General features: G+C 43.9%; 1 protein-coding gene across 1 annotated transcript in view; it reads right to left on the bottom strand.

Annotated features, from left to right (window-relative positions):
* LOC120220602 (microtubule-associated serine/threonine-protein kinase 4-like) overlaps positions 1-22,932 on the bottom strand; it is a 175,427-nt gene extending 152,495 nt beyond the window's left edge. Inside the window, exon 1 of the mRNA XM_039217709.1 lies at positions 22,576-22,932. Within this exon, the coding sequence (XP_039073640.1) occupies positions 22,576-22,932 (357 nt within the window). The remainder of the gene's footprint in view (positions 1-22,575) is intronic.
* Positions 22,933-23,894: the final 962 nt, after the last annotated feature.

Genomic DNA, 23,894 nt, shown 5'->3' with positions numbered 1-23,894 from the left:
CAAGGAAGTGAAATACATACACCCTGAGGCCCTGCTCACCAAGTCCCTGCTGTACAGGTGGCACGGCCCTAATTCAGAATCCAGTGAGCCCCTGTCATGATGAGAGGCTCAAGGTTCAGAAGCAGGAACCCCATTAATTCCCAAGTGTAAGACCATCTACTAGTGTTATTCCTATAAAAGTTACTCTCACCTAACGGTCATATTTCTGTTAGAGGATCAAAACACTGGGACGCCTGGGTGGCTCAGTCAGTTAAGCATCCAACTCTTGATTTTGGCTCAGGTCGTGAAATCCTGGTTCATGTGTTCAGGCCCCACATCAGGCTCTGCATTGGGATTCTCTCTCTCTACCCTTCCCCTCCACTTGCCCGGACTCTCCCACAAAATAAATATCTAAAAAAAAAACGCTAACAAATGACTACAAAAAAATACAAATGTTACTCTCTACTTCTGTGACTTCCTTGCCACTATTTTCATGACCTATACCAGTCTTCTTATGGGTCACTGGCCTGCCTTGGGGGGACAGGCTGGCATTCAGAGCACTGCCATGAAGGGGGTGTGTTTTCGTAAAGGGTACTTTGGTTGGACAACATCCTTCACTGGCTTAGGAGACCATACAAAGACATCGATGTTCTACAAAGGCACACAGGTACGCTTCCTTCCATGTTTCCTCTCTCCTCATAGTCCAACACAGCCATCAGTTCAACAAAATTAAGTAAAACGTCTTTCTATTTTGGTTAAATGTTCACTAGCTATTCTCACACTACTAAAGGAAATGAAAAGCATTATCATTGTAATGGGAATTGCACATGTTAATAGCTGCTTTGCTATTTGAGGATGCACTCAACAATCACCAGGGTAAACATCCAAACTCACATCCAGTTAATTGGAGGTCTTTTAAACCAGTGTTCCTGTTGTTCTCAGTACGGAGAAAAGTGTTTATTCTGTAAATAGACATTCATGTTGGTTCAAAAGTTAGGGTGAGGTGAGGACACAAATATGTCAAGAAGTATGCATTCAAACACACACACACACACAAACACAAACACAAACACACACAACCTGGAACCTTCAAGTTAGAAAAATATTCATGAACAATGCAAACAGAGTCCAGTATCCAAAATCCTATGTTATTCTGAAGACAATGGTTAGTGGCCTTTATGCAAAGGCCTTGGGTCAAAGCTGAAGGTCAGTAAAAATCCAAATAACACACATTAGACACCTGAATGGCAACAGACGAGTTAAAATCGTGCCAGGCACTAACTAGTAGTCCAGGCTCCAACAGTTTGAGTCCTCTGTAACACCTGTCTCCTCTGCTATAAAAGGAGACTTCCGATAAACTTCTTGTGGACTGCCAGTGAGGATGAAAAGGATGATGGGGGCACCTGGGTGGCTCGGTCCATTGAGCGTCCGACTTTGGTTCAGGTCATGATCTCATGACTCGTGGGTTCAAGCCCTGTGTCAGGCTCTGTGCTGACAGCTAGCTCAGAGCCCGGAGCCTGCTTCGAATTCTGTGTTTCCCACTCTCTCTGACCCTCCCCTGCTCATGCTATCTCTATCTCTCTCTCTCAAAAATAAATTAAACATTAAAAAAAAATTTTTTTAAAGAAAAGGATGATATAGGCAAGCCATCCAGTGCAGCCCGTGTTCACAAAAGGCCCTCAGGAAATGCCAGTAAACATCATCTTCCCCACAAGTCAACGGGGGCAAAGCCAATGTCCCTACACCCCTGGCCACTCACAGAAACATCTGGCAGCCTTGAACACACACAAGCACACAGAATAATCATCTTCTAATTGAATCCTGTCAGGTGAAAGCTCCAAAGGGGAATCAAATGTGCTCCAAGGTGAGACCACAAAGATGGCCATAGCACCAACTGCCCTTATTCAACCACAACTGCCAAGAAGACAGACTGGTTATGTCTTTTTGATTACTGCGCTCCTGGACTCCTCAAGCATGGGGTTTTTTCCTTTATAAGTTTCCTTTGGTGTTTTAATTTTTATTTGTTTTCTATTTTTTTTTAGTGTTTATATCTTTTTCAGAGGGAGAAAGAGAGACAGTGCAAGCAGAGGAAGGGCAGAGAGCAAGAGAAACACAGAATCTGAAGCAGGCTCCAGGCTCTGAGCTGTCTAAAGAGAGCCCAATTCAGGGCTCAAACCCACCAACCATGAGACCATGACCTGAGCCCAAGTCAGATGCTTAACCCACTGAGCCACCCAGGTGCCCCACAGTGTTCTATGTTTTGTTATCGGTTAACAGCCTTTCCATGTTTGTGCTTTTCTAGTATACTTCTGTCAAGGTGGTTAGTACTATGGGGGGAGAAGGCACATTACAGTGAGAGGGTGAACACCTGAGCAAGAGAAAAAAGAAAGAATGATATTTGAGCTGCTTATTTATTGTGTGTTTCATTTTATCCACATACTTAGTACCTTAAAACAACCAGAATGTCCTTTTACCTCACAATTTTAGGAGTCAGGAGTTCAGGCAGGGCTCAGCAATTCTGTTCTACCTATTTTATTACATTTTTTTAAGTAACTGTCACAATGTCACTTGGTAAAGTAGGCCTTATTTCTCTTGTCCTTTCGTACTGGGAGAAATTGCTAAATAGATAGAAACTGACCTGGATTGCTCTGGTCTGAACTCAGATCACGTAGGCCTTTAATCGTTGAACAAATGAACCTTTGATAGCCACTGCACATCGGGATGTCCTGATCCAACATCGAGGTTGGAGGGGCAGAGAGAGAGGAGACACAGAAACCCGAAGCAGGCTCCAGGCTCCGAGCTGTCAGCAAACAGTCTGACACAGAGCTTGAACTCATGGATCAGGACCTGAGCTGCAGTCAGATGCTTAATGGACTGAGCCACCCAGATGCCCCTCTCTAATAAAATAAATAAATAAATAAATAAATTTAATTTTAAAAAATTAAAAATATAATGTATATAAAGGACCAGTGCAGTGCCTAGCACACAGTAGGCTTTCAATAAGGACTATGCTGAATTACATTTTCAACATTCAAGATTGTCAAAGAACACTACTTCTACTTATCAGCATCAGAAAACCCAGTAGCTTTAATGAGCTACTGCTTCTGGTTTTATCTCTAGGTAACTTAAGTATCTCACACTCAAATTTCCTTTAACCTTTAGGAAGAAGAAATTCAGTCAATTAAATCATGAATGACAGATCTGATGTTCTCTTTTCTGTCCAGATGTGAATGCACAAGGTGTCTATTTTCAAGGCTAGACCTCTTTGATGGAAGCCATTTTTTTCCTGGCTTTATATGTTTTTATAGCATGTTATTACACAGATAATTGAGCACTGCAATTCAGCAACCAATTGTGGGTAAGAGCCGCCAGCAAAGCTGTCATGGAAATTAATTAGTAAAAGGAAAGAAAGGAGTAGTATTTATCAACTATTTACACAGTCAAATCTTGGTCTTCTTTCCAGAATCTGCTTTCACAAACATTTTTAAATGTTTGCCCATTCAGAGGATGGAGATGCAGCCCCCACACCCAGTATACAGAAGCCTCTGCCAGCCACTCAGCTTCCCCAGAGCCTCACAAAACTGATCAATCCAGAAACAAAGTGCTTCACGTCCAAGGAAGCCTTGATCTTCACCGTCTCCTGGACCAGTACTTTCAGGGGAGAAAAGCAGGAGCCCCCAGACAATTGACTCAGATGTTCAATCAGGCTGAACTGGTCTTATTCCAGGCAGTTCTGCCTCATTAGTGACAACTGGCTGGCCAGCCGTGCCAGACTTCTAGAAATGAATTCTGACATAAAACTTGAACATATAATACTTAACACTTAAGAGGGGAAAAAAAACCTGTTTTTAAATCCTTTCTTGTTTGAATCCCACTCTGAATTGTTCACCTCAATATGGGGACACAGAACACATGAGAAATTGACACAGTGCACCACTCAGACCCTCCAGGCAAGGTGAGCAGGCTCTAGCTCGGAGTTCAGTCTTTTGCTGCTGCCACTGGTCAGAGCTTCCAGTTCTCCTGAGCTGCATGGTCAACTTTCCCCCACACATTTACGGACTCAAAGTTTTACCACATACTGGGACGCAGCAGCCGTGAGTACGAAGATGAACAAGACGGGGTCTCTGCTCTCACGCAGCTCATACTCTAGTGAAGGAAGACGTACATACAACACGCTGAGTGCCTTTACAGACCTGTGGGTGATGCCCAATGCAATAAGCCACCAACTTGCTGAGGGTGGGCAAAGGGGAGGGTCGGAAGCACAAGACCTTTGAGCAGAAAGACATGAAGCACTAGGTGCCTTATTTGTCTGGACTGTCATACTTTGATATTTAGTAAAATCGTACAAATGGCAGAACCAAGATTTTAAGTTTATGGGACAAAAGGACTTTCAGGATCCTGCATTTTGCTCATGGGTAGAGCAGGTATAAAACCTTAACTCATGAAGTCAGATGTACCAAAAAAAAAAAAAAAAAGGCTTTTCTTGAAATCAAATAAATTGTGAGTCCAGGGCTCCTGGTGAAACGCTGGTCTCTCCAAGTCATTCCTGGGATGTCACTCAAAGCGAAGCCTATCATGCTTGCTACAGAATCCTCATTGCCAACCAGACCCTGAGGGCCCTGAAATCCAACCTGTTCGTGATTCCATGCCTCTCAGAGGCCGCCCAGAATCCTAGTCGAGGCAGGAAACCCACTGTCTAAAAATCCAGCATGCCCAGGCCCACCAAGTGGCCAGCGACCTCCCTGCCTTGCTCCCTTCCCCACCAAGGAAGTCTATTTTCTCTCTCTGCTCTCCAAGGGAAAGCACCCTCTATCCCTAGAGGCCTGTCAACATTCTCTGTTCTGTAAATGAAGCCTTTTTATAAAGACTGAACTGCCATCTCTACTTCAACTCCTTCAGGTTTCTCTTGGCCAAGTACATGCAAGGCAAGAAATTACCACCGCCTGAGTTCCTGCTGCAAATACCAGAGAAGAGAAAAAGCAGAGCCAGACACGGGTTTAATCACTTCAAGGTTCACTTGAAACATGTGCCTGCCACAAGTAAAGCAAAAGGCACTGCAAATACAGATTCCCCAGGACAAGCACCCCACCACCTCCCACAGGGAGGGGTCCACAGAAGCTCTCCCTGACTGTGGACAGTGAGGTTTGTTCTCCCCAAAACACTGTCCAAGAAGTACCTTCATGGTGGGAGGTGCGCAAAGTACCACACCTTTTTGGTCCACAAGAAATTTGCCGGCTCAAGAAAACAGGAGGAGCTTCCCAAAGAATGGAAAGACTAGGGTTTCCTTGAATGGATTTCTGTTTGCAACATGGAAAATCTCCAGTAAGATTAACCTTGGAAAACATAGTCTGTGATCTATCACTGTTCTCAAGAGCCAAAGACTTCCGGAGATCCCCAATTATCATCGCAATAAGGGCCGACAAACCCCTTGGCTTTCCAAGCCAGACAACTCTGCCTTAGATGAATAGCTTCTGCTCCATCATTTCATGCAGTGACCAGCTGTCTGCAAGCACCCTGTAAGAAGAGTGAATGGTTCTCTGAGCTAAAATTAATACCATACCTATAATTGCCAATTTCAAAAATCCAGAGCACACACTGCGGTTATCCTAAAAGTAACTGTGACAGAGAATCTTTGAAGGTCTAGTGGACCACTTGCTTAGGGATTTTTTCCTGAGCCAAGAGTGAATGGGAAGATACGCTGGGTCAGAAAAGAGAGAACAGAGCTCAGAGGAGGTTCGTTTGGGAGCTTAATGTTCCTTATAAAAGCACAATGGCCCTTATCATTCCACCTTGGCTTGCACATTGTAAGTAATACCGCCTCCTGTAAGCTTTCCCCACTCTTGATGTCCACTCCTTTTCTCCAGCCCCGCTGCAGTCTTGCTTCCTAAGTCTGTGTGGCTTTTGGAAGGAGCCATCACATCACACCCATCCCCACACCAGTAGACCAGAATCACAACTCTTCAGTGAAGGAATTTCCTCCCACTTACAGAATCCTGAAGGAGACATAAAGTCCCCAGAGTTTTATAGAGAGTAGGTTTTATCCACAGGAGATTCACGTCCCTCTGCACCTCCAACACTGGGAACGAGCTTCCCTGACCGGCTTGCAGAAATAGCCTTATAAAATCACAGGATCTGCCTCATAAACCCAGTTAGCCTAAGGGTGCTGAGGTCCTAAAACCAGTCCACATAGCTCAGAGGTCTCAAAAAGCTCTTGGATCACAGGTTACCACGGCCACAGGGCAAACCTTCAGCTATGCCAGGAGCCCCACGCTCACACAGGCCATGATTCTTGCCAAAAACCAAGAGGATGAGAGCTTCTCCAAGTTTTGCAAGGGCGTTTTGAAGAGGAAGAGAGAAAAGAAAAAAAAAGATTGAGGGAACATCTGAAATTCCAGCTGAGCCAAAAACATCCTTGCTCTCAACTTGGCAAATTTCAAGGAATGAGTAATCACAAGATACCCCAAAGCAAGGAAATAAAGTGGTATTCTCAAGAGACAGGACCCAAAAGGGCTAATCTGGTAAATTCTTACCAAACCTACTTTCTCCCTGAACTCTGTCCTAACCAACAAAAACACCAAGTTCCTGAAGACAATGACTAAAATAGTATTAGTCGTAAACATTGCTTAATTATCTAGGGACAGATAAATCCTCAAAAAAATAATCTTGATTAGAAAGTTATGAAGCTATAAATAAACTAGTATTAAAGAAAAGTCTACCATCCTGGTAGTGTTTTGTACTAGTAATTTTACATTACTCAGGCACAAGGAATGAACCATAAACATAGGGAAAAAAATGCCTACCAGTTCCTCTTCCTTCTCATTATTATTACTTTTGAAAAGAGAAAGAAAACTATACTTAGTGAACACATCTATGGGCAAATCATTTTATCTGCTATGACCCTTCCCTCCCCTCCCCTCATTTTTGTCTTCAAGGCACCAGGAAAACCCTCTTAGGGGTAAATTCCATCAGGTTGATTCTGTAGTTCCTTCCTTTCCCATAGCAACCTTCACCTTGACTCACATTTTCACATATCAATCATTTGTACTCACATATGTACTCACAACTCACATAGTACACTGTGCACATTCACGCCAACTCACTCCACCTATGCTGTCTCCTAAACTGACTATGTGTTGCTTTAGGCACAGACCACATTTTTAAAATTTCTTTTGAGTATCCTTCCCTTCCCTCCCACCTGCCAACTCCTACAGAGCTTTGCAAGAAGAAGCTTCAACAAATACCTCCTTGCACACCAGTCCTACCCCACCACAAGAAGTGGCAGCAGTAGTTTGGGTACCAGGCAGGAGACCTACACCTCATCTCCAAAGGCATCTTCATCAGCACCTATTATCAAAACATGCTAAAACAACATCTAGGCAGCCCAGGATTCTATGTCTGTACATCCATCCAACCTTCCCGTATTTCCTCCCCTTTTGTCCTTCAGAAACACAGCAAGAGAGGCACCAATCCTATAATGGAATAATACCAGATATACAGCTCCAGCCTGCAAGTTTACATTATAATAAGCCTCCCCTGGGTCTCCTGGGTGGCTCAGTCCCTTGACTGGCTTTGGCTCAGGTCATGGTTTTTGAATTTGAGCCTGTCTGGCTCGCTGCTGTCAGTGCAGAGCCGGCTTGAGATCATCTGTCCCACTCTCTCTGCCCCTCTCCTGCTTGCACTCTCTCAAAACTGAATAAAACATCTTAAAACAAAAAAAATCAAATAATAAAATAAGCCTCCCCCCCACAAACCACCACTGTAACAGGCCCCAGTTTCCTAATATATCCTAAATGAGAAGATGTTTTGCCCGCATATAGGAAAGCTATGGCCCCCAAAGTCTGTTCAAGATTTTTTAAAAATTTAATGATAATTTTGTTACATTATCTGCCACTTTCATCCAAACCCACAGAGAGAAGAGCAGTAGTAATTAAATTTACATTATTAGATGTCCTTAAGTGTCAAAATAAATTCCTAAGAACTGCAGGTAATAGTATCTGAACAATTCTAGACAGTGCCCACGCGCTCACAGGATTTTCAGGAGTATAAAGTGAGCACCCCCTGACATTTCTCAGCAGGGCTTATACCTATTGCTTGGTAAACCAGTATTTATCATTATTAAAAGTCTGTGTTTCACTTGCTCTTTAATTACTGCCAACAATCTCTAAAAGGACACTGAGCGTGGCTCTGATGGAAGCATCCCACGAGCAGAACTCAACTGCAAGTGATTCTAAGGGGGTCCTTCTCCATCTCTTTACAAGAATCAGATGCACAAATTCTACAACATAGCTTTCACCCTCTCCTGAGAGGACGGTGGACAGATGGGAGAGAGAAAACCAGCGGCTCCCGATAAACATCCTCTACTTGCAAGAATGCAGCCAGACTTCCTCAAATTCTAGAGTCAGGTTCAGAAGACAAAGAGGTTATGTGAGAAGAAGAGAAGGACGATACGTGCCAATTACTAAAAACCACATCTACAGGAGCTAGGTAATTCTTGTGATGGGTGTTAAACTAAAAAAAAAAGCAAGGCAGAATTTAAAAATACAACAGCTGAGGGAGAGACAAACCAGGCAAATTAAAACATCCTTTGTCCTACAAAGAAATTTTATTTACAAAGTAAGCCTGTTTTGAACAAATGGCTCCCAGTTTTCTTTATTTCTATTAAAAGTACTTGGGTTTATTTTAGAAGGTATTCTGGGGGTGCCTGGGTGGCTTAGTCGGTTAAGCGTCGGACTTTCGCTTAGGTCATGATCTCGCGGTTCGTGGGTTCAAGCCCCGCATTGGGCTCTGTGCTGACTGCCAGCTCAGAGCCTGGAGCCTGTTTCAGAGTCTGTGACTCCCTCTCTCTCTGACCCTCCCCTGCTCACGCTGTCTCTCTCTCTCTCTCCTAGAAATAAGTAAAACATTAAAAAATTTAAAAAAAAAAGAAAGAAAGAAAAGAAAAGGTATTCTGATGGGTTTTCTGAGGTAGCCACCTTCTACCTTAAATTCTCAGCCCTCACAGGTCTCCCTCTTGAGAAACGAGCTGAAAGCTGCCAGTGGACTTTCTGCTTCTAGTTAAAATGATTTGCTCCTCACATGTGAAGGAGTCTCGGGCATCCATCAAAGTGTCCTTAAGACAAAGGAAGGTTACTGCCACACCTCCAGGAGGAGCTCCAGAGCACAGGCTGAAAGTCCCCTCTCCCTTGGCTTGCCTGGTCCCTGATCAGCTGCTATATGGCCCCCAACACCATAGGACAAAGAGGCCCCCTCCCCAGTATCCCATTCATTCTAGGGGTTAATTATATTTCTGTAGGCTAGAAACGCAATCACCCTTTAAAACTACATCTCTACAGGACTTCACACTCCAAGTACCAAACAATGGATTTCCAAACAAACTTAGAAAACAGGCCTGATACATGTGTAGCAACATGGATGGACCTTGAGGGTGTTCTGCTGAGCGAAATAAGTCAGGCAGAGAAGGACAAATATCATATGTTTGCACGTATAGGAGGATTAAGAGGAAGTGAACTGAGGAACAAGGGGGAGAAGAAGGGGGGAAATGGTGGGGGAAAGGGAAAGAGGCAAACCATGAGAGACTCTTGAATGCTGACAAAAACTGAGGACTGATGGATGGGGGGGGAGGGGGGATGGGCATGGAGGAGGGCACTTGTGGGGATGAGCACTGGGTGTTATGTGGAAACTAATTTGACAATAAACTATTTGTAAAAAAAAAAAAAAAAAAAAAAAAAAAAATAGACAGAGCCAAAAAAAAAAAAAAGAAAGAAAGAAAGAAAGGAAACAGGCCTGATAGCTAAGACTAACAGCTTAGGCTAGAGATATCACCATCTTGAAAAAAAAAAAAAGTAAAAATTAGTCAGCACATTGGTAAAAAGAAAAACAAAACAAAAAAAAAAAACAAACCTTCCTCTTGATTAAGTTAACTTCATTAACAAACTTAAGTCTACTCCTAAGGTTGGGCAGCTAGGATCTCGAACAGTGTAGGAGCACCCTGGCTGCCAGTAGAGCAGAGACCATACAAATCTTTCAAATCAAAGAACTTTATCAAATCAGAAACTGTTGGTCTAGGACATCGGAACGATAGACTTATGATGTGACATGTGGCCCAAACATAACAAAACTGACCTTGTTATACCAGTTCAACTCTGGTGCAAGGATTGGGAGATAAGAGATAATACCCTCAATTTATTCTGATGACTAATAGAAACATACCAAATAGCTTTAAAAGATGAATAAAAGAGGAACCTGAAACTGTTTTTTTCCTATATGTCTAAATCAGCATAATCTGAAAGGAAGTATCTATGAGCAAACATCCTTGTAAGAATTCCTTTCAAGAATATGTGCCTAAACGATGGGCATAGAGGAGGACACTTATGGGGATGAGCACTGAGTGTTATGTGGAAACTAATTTGACAATAAACTATTTGTAAAAAAAAAAAAAAAAAAAAAAAAAAGAATATGTGCCTAAACACAGATCAGATAATTCATTTGCCTACCAAGTTTGTAAAAAAAAAAAAAAAATATATATATATATATATGAATACTTCTAGAACAAATTACATGCTGATAACAGTAAAATTTTCATGTTTCTGTAGTAAGAGGGAAACAAAACACTGGAACTGAAAAGGAGATTTTATTTCACCGTACCTGAAAATTTTGGAAGCTATAATCCACCCAGCAAGAAGCCAAGACAGAGTCCAGACCTCCCAAGCCCTTGGCGAACACTCAGCCACTACTAATACAATTGCCAGAATTCCTACAACACATTTGCACCGACAGCAGCTTTTGCGTTAGCACCAGTGAGTACAACGCAGCATCACTGTTAATGTTTTCAGGCTGGCTATCAGTATTTCATTAGAAATTAAAATAATGCCTTTAAACATGTGGCCAATAATGGCCTCCCTTTGCAAGTGTGATTGTTGAGTTTCCCAAAGGCAACCAGAAAACAAAAATTGGTTTATACTTTAAAACCTTCGTTTGTAGAAACTCTCTCAGCCTATAAACTGATGACCTAAAACTCAGGATCAGAGCTTTAAATCTGAGCCCTGACCTTAACTTCTACAGACACTTAATCCAAACTCTTCATGGCAAAGACACAGGGACCCATCCGCTAAGTGGCATTTTCATCAACGATTATATATTTATGCTGGGCACACCATCTAAGGTTCTATGCTAGGATCTCGGATACACAGAGAACAAACAGACTGGAACACTGAATGTTCCTCAATGTCCTCCTCAAACATGTTTCTTCTCCTTCCCCCCTTGTATAACATCAAGAAGGTCACCGAGTTACAAGTACAACAGGGTAGTACAAACCAACCGAATTACTACATTTTAAAAGACTTTGGTAGGGGCACCTGGGTGGCTTGGTCAGTTAAGTGCCTGACTTTGGCTCAGGTCAAGATCTCGTGGTTATTGAGTTTGAGCCCGCATCAAGCTCTGTGCTGACAGCTCAGAGCCTGGAGCCTGCTTTGAGTTTGGTGTCTCCCTCTCTCTCTGCTCCTCCCCTCCTCCCTCCCTCCTTCTCAAAAATAAATAAGTAAAAGACTTTGGTAAAAGTTCAGTTAATAAATATATGTAAAACCATTAGAATGATGTCTTGACACATAATGTGGCTCAAGTGCCACTTTGTGCAGTATGTTATTGTCCACTCTACGCTGTGCACTCTTCCTGCTACAGGGATTTGAGTTGATAGGACACTGTTCCCACTCAGAGGAGCTCACAATCTAGTGGGAGAGAGATTATTAACTCTACTACAAAAAGAAAAAAAGTGTACAAAATGGGGATGAGAAAACCAATGAAATAGCAGAAAAGGCTACGCAAACTCTCAAGCACTGTACAAATATTAACAATACAGACAAGATCTGGCATAATCCAGGACAAAGAGATAGAGCTCAATCCTCAGAAAAAAGAACTTCTACTGCTATCTTCCACTTGTTTCTTAATGGAAGGATAGACAGATGATCCACATGTTTCATTAGTTTCAGATGCACAACATAGTCCACTATCTTCAACTTTTAAAGTTAAAAAAGATTGTCTACTTTCATTAACAGTGCATGCAATTTTACTCTCACTACCTCCTCTTAAATACTTTTACAACTTCAATGGTTTTCAAAGATGAATGATGCCCAAAGTGAGAGCCCTAAAGCACGATGAGATGTCAAATGATTAAAAAAAAAAAATGTACTTTGTTCACAGAACAGGAAGGCAGGAAAACCACATCACGGCATTATAGGGGAAAAAAGCAAAAAAAAAAAAATGAGAACAAAAAAATTTTTTAATTTTTGGTCATACAATTCCATAACTAAAAGAGGCCTTTTCCCCCAAACATTCTGTTCAACTAAAGGTTTACTACAGTCTTCCAACTAACAACGAATGGTTTGTCGTGTTTTGTTTTGATTTTTTAAATCCCAGCAGCCAAGCTGCAGAAGAGAGAAAAAATTGCCAAAATGGTCAAGTTTCTTCTCAACTGGCGTAACTCCTCCCAGCTGGTCTTATGCCCTAATTTTGAAAATGTGACCCTCAACTTGCTCCAAGTGGAAACATTCTAACCTCAAAAGGACAACTCATGAAAACAAAAGTAATGTTGACTTAAGGAAGAGTTCAAAGTTGTAATTTCCATTTTCTTTCTTCTAATAGTGAATTTGCACCACCCCTAAAACCCACCCATCACCACAGATTAAAACTAGTCTCAAAAGTCTTAGAACCACTTCAACTGTACTTCTCTTCCCAGACAGCAGTTAACAGCTTTTGAGGATAACTAATCAATGTCCACAGAACAAAACGCCAAGAAATTCCAAGGAAATTAAAAGGTACATTAAATAAAATTTACAAAAGTACTATTTCGAACAATAAGTTAAAGTACCAAAACAGAAAGCAAGGAAAAGATAGTTTTTTCTTATTTGGAAAGCAGTTTGCCTCTCATTCTCCATCCCTCTCTCATGCTCACACAGCACTCACTTAGTCTTTAAAAGTACACTAACTTTACCGGGCACTTCTACTCACTAGTCACAAGAGAGCCACAAAAAATGAAAGGTCAGTATTTTCTTGAGTCTTCGTGATAGGTATTCTATTCATTTAATAGGAGTCTGAAGTTCTCCTCCTTAAGTAAAACTTTTTAATGTCCTTTTTTGCCAAAGGAGCATCTTGGAATGCCCTTCTGTCTGGAGCAAAGGCTCCCCTCCTCATCTTGGCTGCACCTGAGAACCCCAGAGCCGCCCTTTTAAAATAAGCCTGAGGCGGGGCACCTGGGCGGCTCAGTTCATTAAGCCTCAGTTTCAGCTCCAGTCATGATCTCAGGGTTCCTGAGTTCAAGTCCCCAATGGGCTCTGCGCTGCACAGACCCTGCTAGGGATTCTCTCTCTCTCCCTTTCTGTCCCTTCCCCTACTTTCTCTCTCTGTCTCTCAAAATAAATAAATAAACCTCAAAAAATAAAAAATAAATACAACAAGCCTGAGGTGATGACTGCAAATAAGCATCAAATAATTTCAATTAAGCTTCAGATGATTTCAACTAAGCACTCCAGCTAAAACTAAGGGAGTAACAAAGCAGATTTTCTGAGTTTATATTACATGTGTAGGAGCTATAAACACTCCTATAGAACCAATTTATTCATAATGAACTTGTTTGTGAAAATAATCCTTTAACCTTTATACACAAAATAGATTTCATCATCACTGCATCTCATTTCAACACCTTAATGTAGTTTAGGTAGCAATGATTGCCCTAAGAAGCAATTGTAAGTTTGTAATTTCTGTAATAGAAGTCTCAATGACATGTACAAGGACATAAAATTTTAACCAATTCTAACCCAGTTTTGCTTTACTTCCTTCCCACTGATGACACACTAGGGCCCTTCCTGCATTGCAAAAGTGTGTTCACCTTTGCATAAATAAATGCCTAAAAGACAAATGTTAACACCAGAAGTCAAAGATATGATGGCATTATTTTTAAAACACAGAAAGTCACAAAATCATCAGACAAGAGCAAACTACATACCTAACTTCTCAGCTTCTCAAAAATGTAGCTGACCAGGGCACCTTGGTGGCTCAATTGGTTGAACATCCGACTTGGACTCAGGTCACGATCTCACTCATCGGTTCAAGCCCCGCATCGGGGTCTGTGCTGGCAGCTCAGAGCCTGGAGCCTGCTTCAGATTGTGTCTCTCCCTCTCTCTCTCTCTCTACCTCTCTCCTGCTCATTCTCTTTCTCTCTTTCTCTCTCTCTCTCTCAAAATAAATAAAGATTTTTAAAATTGTAAGGAAAAAGGAAACATAGCTGACAAAGTTCTAAGACAGAGGCCAACAGACCCACAACCAATGTGAGGTTATCAACGCACATTCAATGACCCAAACTACATTGGGTGCAACTGTGAGCTTGCCAGCCACTGAAAATACCACTAAATTAAAAAGTCAAGAGTAATAAAATTAAATTTTTATTTTCCACATGATAGCCTATGAAATTAGTTAAGAAAAGAAAGACAATCTGACAATATTTCCACTCTCCCTCTCACATCCCCACCTCCTCCCGGCCCGCAATATCACTACAAACCATTGGGGCTGAAAGGTTCAGTGGAAGTAAGTATCATAATCAAAATTATATCGACTGTGTCCAAGAGAGGAATTGATGGGCTGGCAAAAGAGTACAAGCCTAGGGTACAAATTCATAGGCTGTCTCACAGACACATGTGGCTAGTTATACATTCAAATCATTAAATAAGCAGTGAATGCTCTTCATTAAGAGAAGTAGGAGGGACCACTAGAAACTGCATACAAGTTCTATACATTAAAATGTGACCTTGATGTATGTGTGCCGCTGACCACGGTCCTGAACCAACATTTCACCTTTGGGGGAAGGCTTTTCTCTCCTTTCCTTCCCAGGAATTATGGAACCAGGGGAGAGTTCATGGAGAGCAACACGGACAGAGACAAGTACACAGAAGCTGATGGAGGATGAGACTTCTGCTGAGTCTTATGTTCTGCTTTAACCCAAGAGAACGGTACCAGGCAAGAAACCAGACAAAATATAAGAGACATAAACGAGAACAAGCATCTCTGAATGGAACAATGCAAAGTTGTATAAACAGCAGCCTGAACAGGTTCATAGGGCAGGGCTCCAGGCTGGTGAGAGGTACAGTCCCTGTGCTAGCATTTGAATTGTATCGATAGTGCTCTAGATTATTTTTCTTTTTGCCTTAAAGACAGACCTGTTTACACTGCCCCAGAGGGACACAACAGAATGGGGGCGGGGGGGGGCAATTTACATACATGCCCTTTTAAAAGTACTATCGCACTTCTAACAGATTTCCTCTCTGTGAAGTTGGGGTGGCCACTGGACCACCTGCCTTGCCCCACCCCACCCTAACACTTAATACGAACCAGAGTTGGCTTCCAGAAAATCATTTTATTCATCTTATTACTCCCTTCTCAGCCTCCAAATCATTACCTAGGATGCTTGAGTGCATGCTCATCTCACTAGCCTCACCACAAGGCTGACATTCTGCCTTGTGACTAAATCCCTAGGAAAAGCTAGTAATTTACATGTTTGTACAGTTCTTTAGGATATTATGAATAAATGACCACTAAGAGCAGGTTCCATGAGTAAAAGAGAGATCATATCTTAATAGAAGGGTTAATGAACCATATACCATAAAGCTTTCCTGTTAGTACATTATAAGAAATGCTCTATGAAATTAAAAGTGATAACTATGTTACACATCTACCTACTCATGAATGAAAGGGCCTGTCAAGACTACAAACAAAACAGTCTGGTAGCATAATCCATCAGGGAAGGGAGTGTAAGGCTTCTAACTATTCCTGGCTATGCCACAGCCATTCTGCATAAACCAGCTCCCCCATACGCAGTAATAACAATAAATGCCATTATGAAATGCATACTATGTGCCAGGCTTCATGCTGGCTACTCTATATAAAGTATCTCCTTAATTCTCATAACAACACTCTGCAATAAATATTGCCATATCCATTTGACCGATGAGGAAACAGTCTCAGTATTAATAGCCTTTCCAAAGTGACACAACCTTTAAGTGGCTGAACCAATGTCATTAGCCCATACCTTCAGGCACTATTGACTGTGACCCCAGAGCAGAGAAAAACTGGCTGCTAGCCCTGAAGGGATGAAGGCAGGGGCCCAAGCCCTTTCCAGACAACACTACAGAACACAAGAATGTGATTAAAAATGGCATGGGGTTTTTAAGATGCCCATGTGCATGCATGCATGCTTACACACACACACACACACACACACACACACACACAGTTTTCTCCAGTGCCAGGCGACCCTGTTATGGACACCTCTCATTGTGAGAAATTTTCTACCAGGCTCCTTCTACACTGTATCACATTTGCATCCCACACTGTAGTTCTTCCACAATCTTACTCATACGTTACATCCACTAAATCTAATATACAGCTTTGTCACTGACTGTAATACACAGCTAATACATAGCTTTGTCACTGACTGTAAAATGGTGCCAAAATATAATATGTGACTTTTCCCTACAATACCTCAGACCAGAGGTGGAAAAGGCAAAATCCTTAGTTCTCTGATACTGACCACTCCTTCTCTAGGAAAATACAACCAAACAAGCTAGATTCTCATAATCTAGCTCAAAAACACCACACTTCCCACCACCAGGGAATCTCTTACTATCTCAGGGCAATTTCTCCTTGTATTCACCTTGGGTAAATATTTCCCTCCAATTTACTGTGGAAATGAGCTATGCCAAGGCCCTCTTCTCAGTCACCATTCTCATTAATAAAGTTTTTCTTTCAAGAAAATAGTAGGCTTAAGGCAATATCAGAGTGAAAAGGATCATTAATATTCACACTATGATACTCTCTTGAAGAGAGCTCAATTTTTTTCCTACACTATTTGCCGTATGTTTACCTGGAGCCCTTGAACTAGCAGCCATGAGCCCCCTGTTCCATGAACACATCATTTATTAAGATGCTGCCTTCTAGGTTATCAGCTCCAAGCCTGGAACATTTCAAGAGGCTACACAAGCAGCTCCCAACACATGGGCATCATGCTTCCCGCCTTCCCAAAACACACATCTCACCATACCACTATCTTGATTCAAATCCGTCAGCAGCTCCCAGCACCTGTGGGATAAAGTCCAAAAGGCTCTGGATGGCCCAAGGGCTGCATCACTCTCAAGTGCCATCTGAGGCTACGCTCCCCGCTTCTCCGTGCCAAACCCACCCACAGACCGACCATACTTTGTCCCGCTTCAGGGCCTCCAGCTACCTGTGTCGCTCTTGCCCCGTCCCTCCTCCCAGCTCTCTCCACTCATCCGTTGCGTCTCAACTCAGACATCACCTCCTCGGTGAGGCAGCTCTTACCTCCTAGACTAAATGAGTTACATGATATAGACACAGTCCCTCACAGCCTGCTCCTCCGTACCCATTTACTTCCTTTGAAACCAACTAATTAATAAACGTGTCCTGGGTGACCATCTCCCCCAACTACACTAGAAGCTTTGTGAGGTCCAAACGTTCTCTGTCTCATCCCCTTTCAGGTCCTTAATGCTGAGGCCAATGCTTCACTAGTCTCATGCGATATATACTGCTTGACTGATTTTCTCAACTCATGGCTTTCTTACTGAAATAGTGAGTCAAAAAAGTGGACTAAATAATAAATGCACCATGATTTATGCACTCCTTTGGTTCAAATCATGGAGCTACTGTGATGGAAAAAATACAAACTCAGTAAAAAGCTTTACTGAAGCCGTAACTGTTTTTTGCTATTTATTTTCTTAAACAATGAATAGCAGAAATTCACCTACTGCATCACGATTGCATGCGGGAATCCCACAAACACACCCCAAGCATTAGTAAGAGCAGTACTCAAACTCAAACACCATTTCATAGAACAGTTCAAAGACATCCCATAACTGTGCCTACTGTCACGCAGGAAACTGGTTCCCAACATATGACAATAATGCAGCAGAGGATAAATGAGCCACTTTATATGGAACTGAAAATCCTTTTAATCACGAAGCCTTTTCTTTTTTGGCCATTCTAAGAATCGTTCAACTTTTCAAGTTCTAATAGACACAGTGAAAGCCAGACTTAATACACAAATCCATCTAAAGGTATTTTGAGTGGATCCTCAGTGATTTGGCTTTGTTCAAAAGGGACCTGGATCAAAAAAAACCATTTTTTTAACCTGGATCCATTAAGTATTTTTGATAAGAGATCTAGAGGTCTGAGCATAATTCATAGACACAACAAATGAAAACACACACAGTCACCCTTCAAACACACAACTATTTTCAAAGATGTCCTTTTTTCCTCATTCATCCAATATATCGTGACTCCATACTCATATATTAGAGGTACTATGCTACGCACACAGAACAAGATCCCTGCCACCAAGGAGATCAGTGATATGCAAAAAACATCTGAGTATTTCATTAGTGTCATCACACGTTGCTTTGGGAAAGGACACAGCAAAGGGCCTACAAGTAAATCTCAGAAATGGGGTCAGAGGAACAGTCCTCCAATCTAGATAGATGACTGTGGATGAACAGAGCCACCACCCCTCAAGACACACAGACTCCAAACGCACAGGCTTAGGGAAGAAGTGGAGGAAGCCAGACGCAATTTATTAAACTAAGGGATATGCACCATCTCTAACGCCCAGATGTTTAAATATATAAGAACTACAATCACTGCCTGGTTAAACTACTGTTTTTAAGCACCAAAAGTGTAAAGGGCTCACTTAAGTCTATGATACCTAGTAAGTCCACACAACAAATATTGATAGTAAGATATAATACAAAATAGGTCAAACACTATTGACACTCCTAAATATATTCAAATCAGCTTTAACAAGGTTGCCAAAAACAACTTAGCACTGCAAATATACACTACATACTTGAATTCTGCAGTTTTAAATTTATTTTAATGTTTATTTTTCAAAGAGAGACCAAGCACAAGCAGGGGAGGGACAGAGAGAGAGGGAGACAAAGAATCTGGAATAGGCTTCAGGCTCTGAGCTGTCAGCACACAACCAGATGTTGGGCTCAAACTCACAAACTCTGAGATCCTGACCTGACCCAAAGTCAGACGCTTAACTGACTGAGCCATGCAGGTGTCCTGAATTTTGCTGCTTTTTAAAAAGTGACGCCGTAAGTTACTATGGAAAGAAAAAAGCAGTTTGGAAAACAATGACTCTCCCAAGCTAGACATAACAATTTAAAGATCTAAATGAACCTCTTTCTATTTTATGTGTTGCACTTAAGCCTTTAAAGCTTTATCCTCAGTGCCTTGCCGTGTTGTATGACATTACACTAACAGTGTCTCACCGTAACACAAACCTGATACAAATAAAATCTGTTTCCCAGCATATGCTAATAAAATGAGGATAACCTGAGCAGACACAGCCTCAGGTGCTCTCAAAGTAGCAGGTTAATTATGCACAAAAATAACAAGCCAGCCCAAGTTTGTACTTCCATTTCCCAAGATTTTCACCACAAATTAACTTGAAAAATTAATGTTTACTTAGCACTTCATGCTATATGTTAGACAGTGGGCTAGAATTACATAAAATCGCAGGTATAAAATGCCTAACAACTCTATGGTTGTTATTCCCATTTAAAGGTGAAAAAAACTGGGGCTTCAATTAGTTGAATGATCCACAATCCCACAGCTAGTTAATGTGACAGAGCTGGGAAAGACACCCAAGTCTTCCCCCTAAACTTAGTGTTTGTAACCCATCGTTCCTGACTGAACCCTCAGGAATGGTGCTTATAGTTACATGCATTTTCTGAGAAGCAGGTGGAGAGCCTACATTAGATCTTCAAAGAAGCCCGTCATCCCCACAAAAGGTTAAAAATCACTGCACCGTATCACCACCCAGGTAAAACCAGAAAAAGCACACTGGACTTTAACACCTTTCACCAAGACTATCGCTTCTCTGCTCCTGAGAGGGGAAAAAAAGACTCCACAGTTACAGTTCCACTTTAAAATTCTCAGAACCAAGTCAAGATTTCCCCTCCTGGATAACTTCCAGCAACCTCTGCCACAGAGTCAGTTACACAATAAATTGCAAGACTGTATCAGTTTACATCCAATTCTGAGATTTCACGAATACTGACCAATGTTATTTAGTCATTCCACTTTCCAAAATGTGTTTCAATCAAGCGGTCCTCACTGCATTGCCTGTGAAATAAACTATCATTACATCTCTTCCGAGAAAGTAAAACACTGTCACCATGAGGCCATGGCAATAAATCAGCTACAGAATTGAGATCAAAAGTGAGAAGCTCCTTGCTTGCCCCACCCAGGATATGCAAGACTATGTCATTTACCCCAGAGCAACCTCTCCTAGCTACAGAGAAAACACTGGGGATCTTCTCTACCAACAACAACACTAAATTAGAACTTAGTAGTACATCAGTGAGTTAGGGCATACCCACCCCCAGCTACCCAATGACAAGTGTGCTCATCTTGAAAGATGAGGCAGACATCACAGGATAAACACCTGGCACATGCCTGGCATCTTCAAAAAGAGATACAACCACTGAGGGACTCTGACAGTTCTGTGGCACTCCTGACATTCTGCCCCTAGGATCAATCTGAACTTTTGATCCATCCTATATTCCTGATTAGCAAAAAAAAAAAAAAAAAAGTATTTATGTGGAAATGAATTTCACCTTGTGCCACCCTCTCCCTCAAGAAGTCTCTGTCTCCCAATTCTGCTATTTTTTTCTGATGTATTTATCAGCATCTTGCATTTTTAAGCAAAGCAAAGCTAGGCTGTTAGCTAGCTACCTCACAATTACCTGGGGGAGCTGGATTAAAAATGGGCTTTACCTTGAAGTTAACTGGTTCAAACCCTTCATTCTACAGATACAACGGAACCTCAGAGAAATGAAACAATTCACCCAAGGCTCACAAATCAGATGCAGAGGCAGTTCTAGAAAGCAGGTCTCCAAAAACCTGTCCAGGATCCTTGCAGCTCTCCTGAGCACTGGAAACTCAGTCATGGTTACTGCCAGAGGCTTGGTCATCCACCAGACAGCCTTGCTCCATCTCTGACTGGCCAGGATATCACTCCGCTCACCCTGTGCCAGATCCACTCTTTGCCTCCAGACTGGGGTTCCTGGGGGCCACTGGCTGGACACTGACCTCAACGTGCATATTCTGAGGGAGAAAGACAATTACTTCTTAAAGCTAACCGCATCCAGGAGGAGAAAAATAGTACTCTGGCACTGAGGAATTAACTTCACAAGGAGTCTGTGTTAGGACGATGTTTTATTTATAGCCCTGAACAAGTTTATTTATAGTTAGCCTGAACAAGATAACTTCCAAAGCAAACAATCTAAAAGATAATGAAGAACCTTATGCTTTCCCAAAGATAAGAAAGAAAGAAAGAAAGAAAGAAAGAAAGAAAGAAAGAAAGAAAGAAAGAAAGGAAGGAAGGAAGGAAGGAAGGAAGGAAGGAGACACTTGTGGGGATGAGCACTGAGTGTTATGTGGAAACTAATTTGACAATAAACTATTTGTAGAAAGAAAGAAAGAAAGAAAGAAAGAAAGAAAGAAAGAAAGAAAGAAAGAAAGGGAAGAAAGGGAGGAAGGAAGGAAGGAAGGAAGGAAAGAAGGAAGGAAGGAAGGAAGGAAGGAAGGAAGGAAGGAAGAAAGAAAGAAAGAAAGAAAGAAGGAAGGAAGGAAGGAAGGAAGGAAGGAAGGAAGGAAGAAAGAAAGAAAGAAAGAAAGAAAGAAAGAAAGAAAGAAAGAAAGAAAGAAAGAAAGAAAGAAAGAAAGAAAGAAAGAAAGAAAGAAAGAAAGAGAAAAGCTGCCTAGAGGACACCAAAGTCATATGCTCAATGGGTCGGGACGCGACCCGCAAGTTTTGGATGAACGTTCTTCCAGGAAATCAGGATGGAAACAGTCTCCCCGAAGAAAATCGGAGCTTCTCTATCCAGCTGGGCAACTAGCGCGCACCTGGACACCCAGGAACAAGTCCGAATGGGAGATGCAGGCGTGCACGACAGCGGCGCGGACCGACAGATCAGAGTCCCCGTCCCTCAGAGGGCCGAGGCTGCGGAGACCAGCCCGGGGAGCCAGCGTCACTGACACGCCTCCGTGCACCTCCGCGGGTACCGCTCCCACCCCTCGGACAGGTCAGACACCCCGTCTCTTCCCCTCACACCCACCCCTCACCACACTCCCTTTCCTCCCGAGATCTTTGAGATCTTCAGCGGGAAGCAACGCCCACTTCGGAAAAGGAGACCGTAGTTTTGGGGACCAGCAAGGCGTGCAGATCGCACTCGTTCAGAGCCACCGTAGCAGATACAAACATTACGGAGCTGGCTGCTCTGACATAAAAAGCACACCGTCAGGCCGCACACAGGAAGACACACGCACGGAGGTAACAGCCATGGGAAGTCAGTGGCCCGCAGGGAAGCTCCTCACTGCCATCACCCCGGCCTCGGGGCAGAGAGCACCTAGGGCGCCTCCCCCTCTCCACGCCCCGGGGACGCCCAGACGTGGGCCGCGCGCGGAGGGGCGAGCTGAGGTCTCCCGACGGCAGGGACCCGGAGGGGGCGAGCGCGGGAAGGCGGGGCCCACCTCCTCGTCCTGCTCCTCCTGGGACGCGCTGCTGCCCCGCGGCGCGCGCGGCGCGGTTCCTCCGGGGAGCTGCGGCGGCCGGGCACAGACTCCACGCTCGAGCACCACACGCGCGGGAGCCCAGGCGGCGGGCGGCGGGGCGCCTAGGGCGCCGCCCGGCGGCGGTGGCTGCGGCTGCTCGCGGGCGAAGCCGCCGGGCTCCCCTTCCTCCGACAGAGTTTCTGAGCCCGAGGAGGACTCGGCCGAGGAAGCGCCAGGCGAGGATGCGGCGGCCACCGCAGGGGCAGGAGCCCGGGCGCCGTGGCCGCTGCAGCCACGGGGCACCGGCTCCGGCGCCTCCAAAACTTTCTCCCCCATTTCTCTCTCGGGCCCCAAGTGCAGCCCGAGGGGCAGCGGGGACGCGGCGCGCGCTCAGCGTCTCCAGGGAAAGCGGCGGGCTGCGCGGCTCCGGCTCGCTCACGCTGCCGCTCCCGGGCTGCGGGGAGCCCCGCCGGCGACTACATGGCCGCGGCACGGCCGCGGGAGCCCGCCGCCAAGTTACCAGCCGCCCAGACTTGGCGGCCGACCGGGGCTCCTGCGCGCGGGGACAGGCCAGCCCGAGTCCGCGCTCTACGCTCCACGACCCCAGCGAGCTGCGCCCGCGCCGCCGGGACTGCGGCTCCGCCAGCAAAACCTGCCTCCGGGCAGGAGCCGGGCCGGCGGAGGAGACGGGCAGCCAGGAGAGCCAATGGCAGGGCAGGCGCGCCGGTGGGCGGAGGCTGCGGCGCCCCCGGCCGCACGGGCGTCAGGTAGGGGAGGCGGGGCCGAGGCGCGGGCTGCCGGATCCCGCCGGGGCGCTGGGGCCCCGGGACTGGGGAGAGGTGGCGGCCGGGGGCCCCTGGAGGGTGGGAGTGGAGCCTGGAATCCGAGCCAAAGGCTTGGACTCCGAACTTAGCGGAGGAGTGGCTGGCCGTCCTTGGAACGCCGGGGAGAGATGGCTGAGGGGGCGGTGAGACCTTGGAGAAGAACTGGACTTTGTTGCGAAAAAGTAGAAATGAGGAAACTGACCAGAAGAATTAGGACTTTAAGAGTAAAAGGAAACACAGTCACGCACGTACACGCACCCACTAGCGTGCTGGGGGAGAACGGGGAAAACTTCGTGGTACAGTGAGTGGATCTAAACAGACTTCATCTCCAATCCCGATTTCTCCATTAAATTCCTTGGGCCTCAGTTTCCTCAGCTGGAAATAGAGACATTACATTAATACCTCGTCAAGCTATAGGCAGAATTAGAGCAAAAATATATATGTGTATGTATATAAGCTTCAGCAGAGTGCCTG

Source organism: Hyaena hyaena, unplaced genomic scaffold (assembly GCF_003009895.1).
Source record: "Hyaena hyaena isolate Hyena2069 unplaced genomic scaffold, ASM300989v1 scaffold_710, whole genome shotgun sequence".
NCBI lineage: Eukaryota > Metazoa > Chordata > Mammalia > Carnivora > Hyaenidae > Hyaena > Hyaena hyaena.
This window is presented reverse-complemented; position numbering and strand designations above follow the sequence as displayed.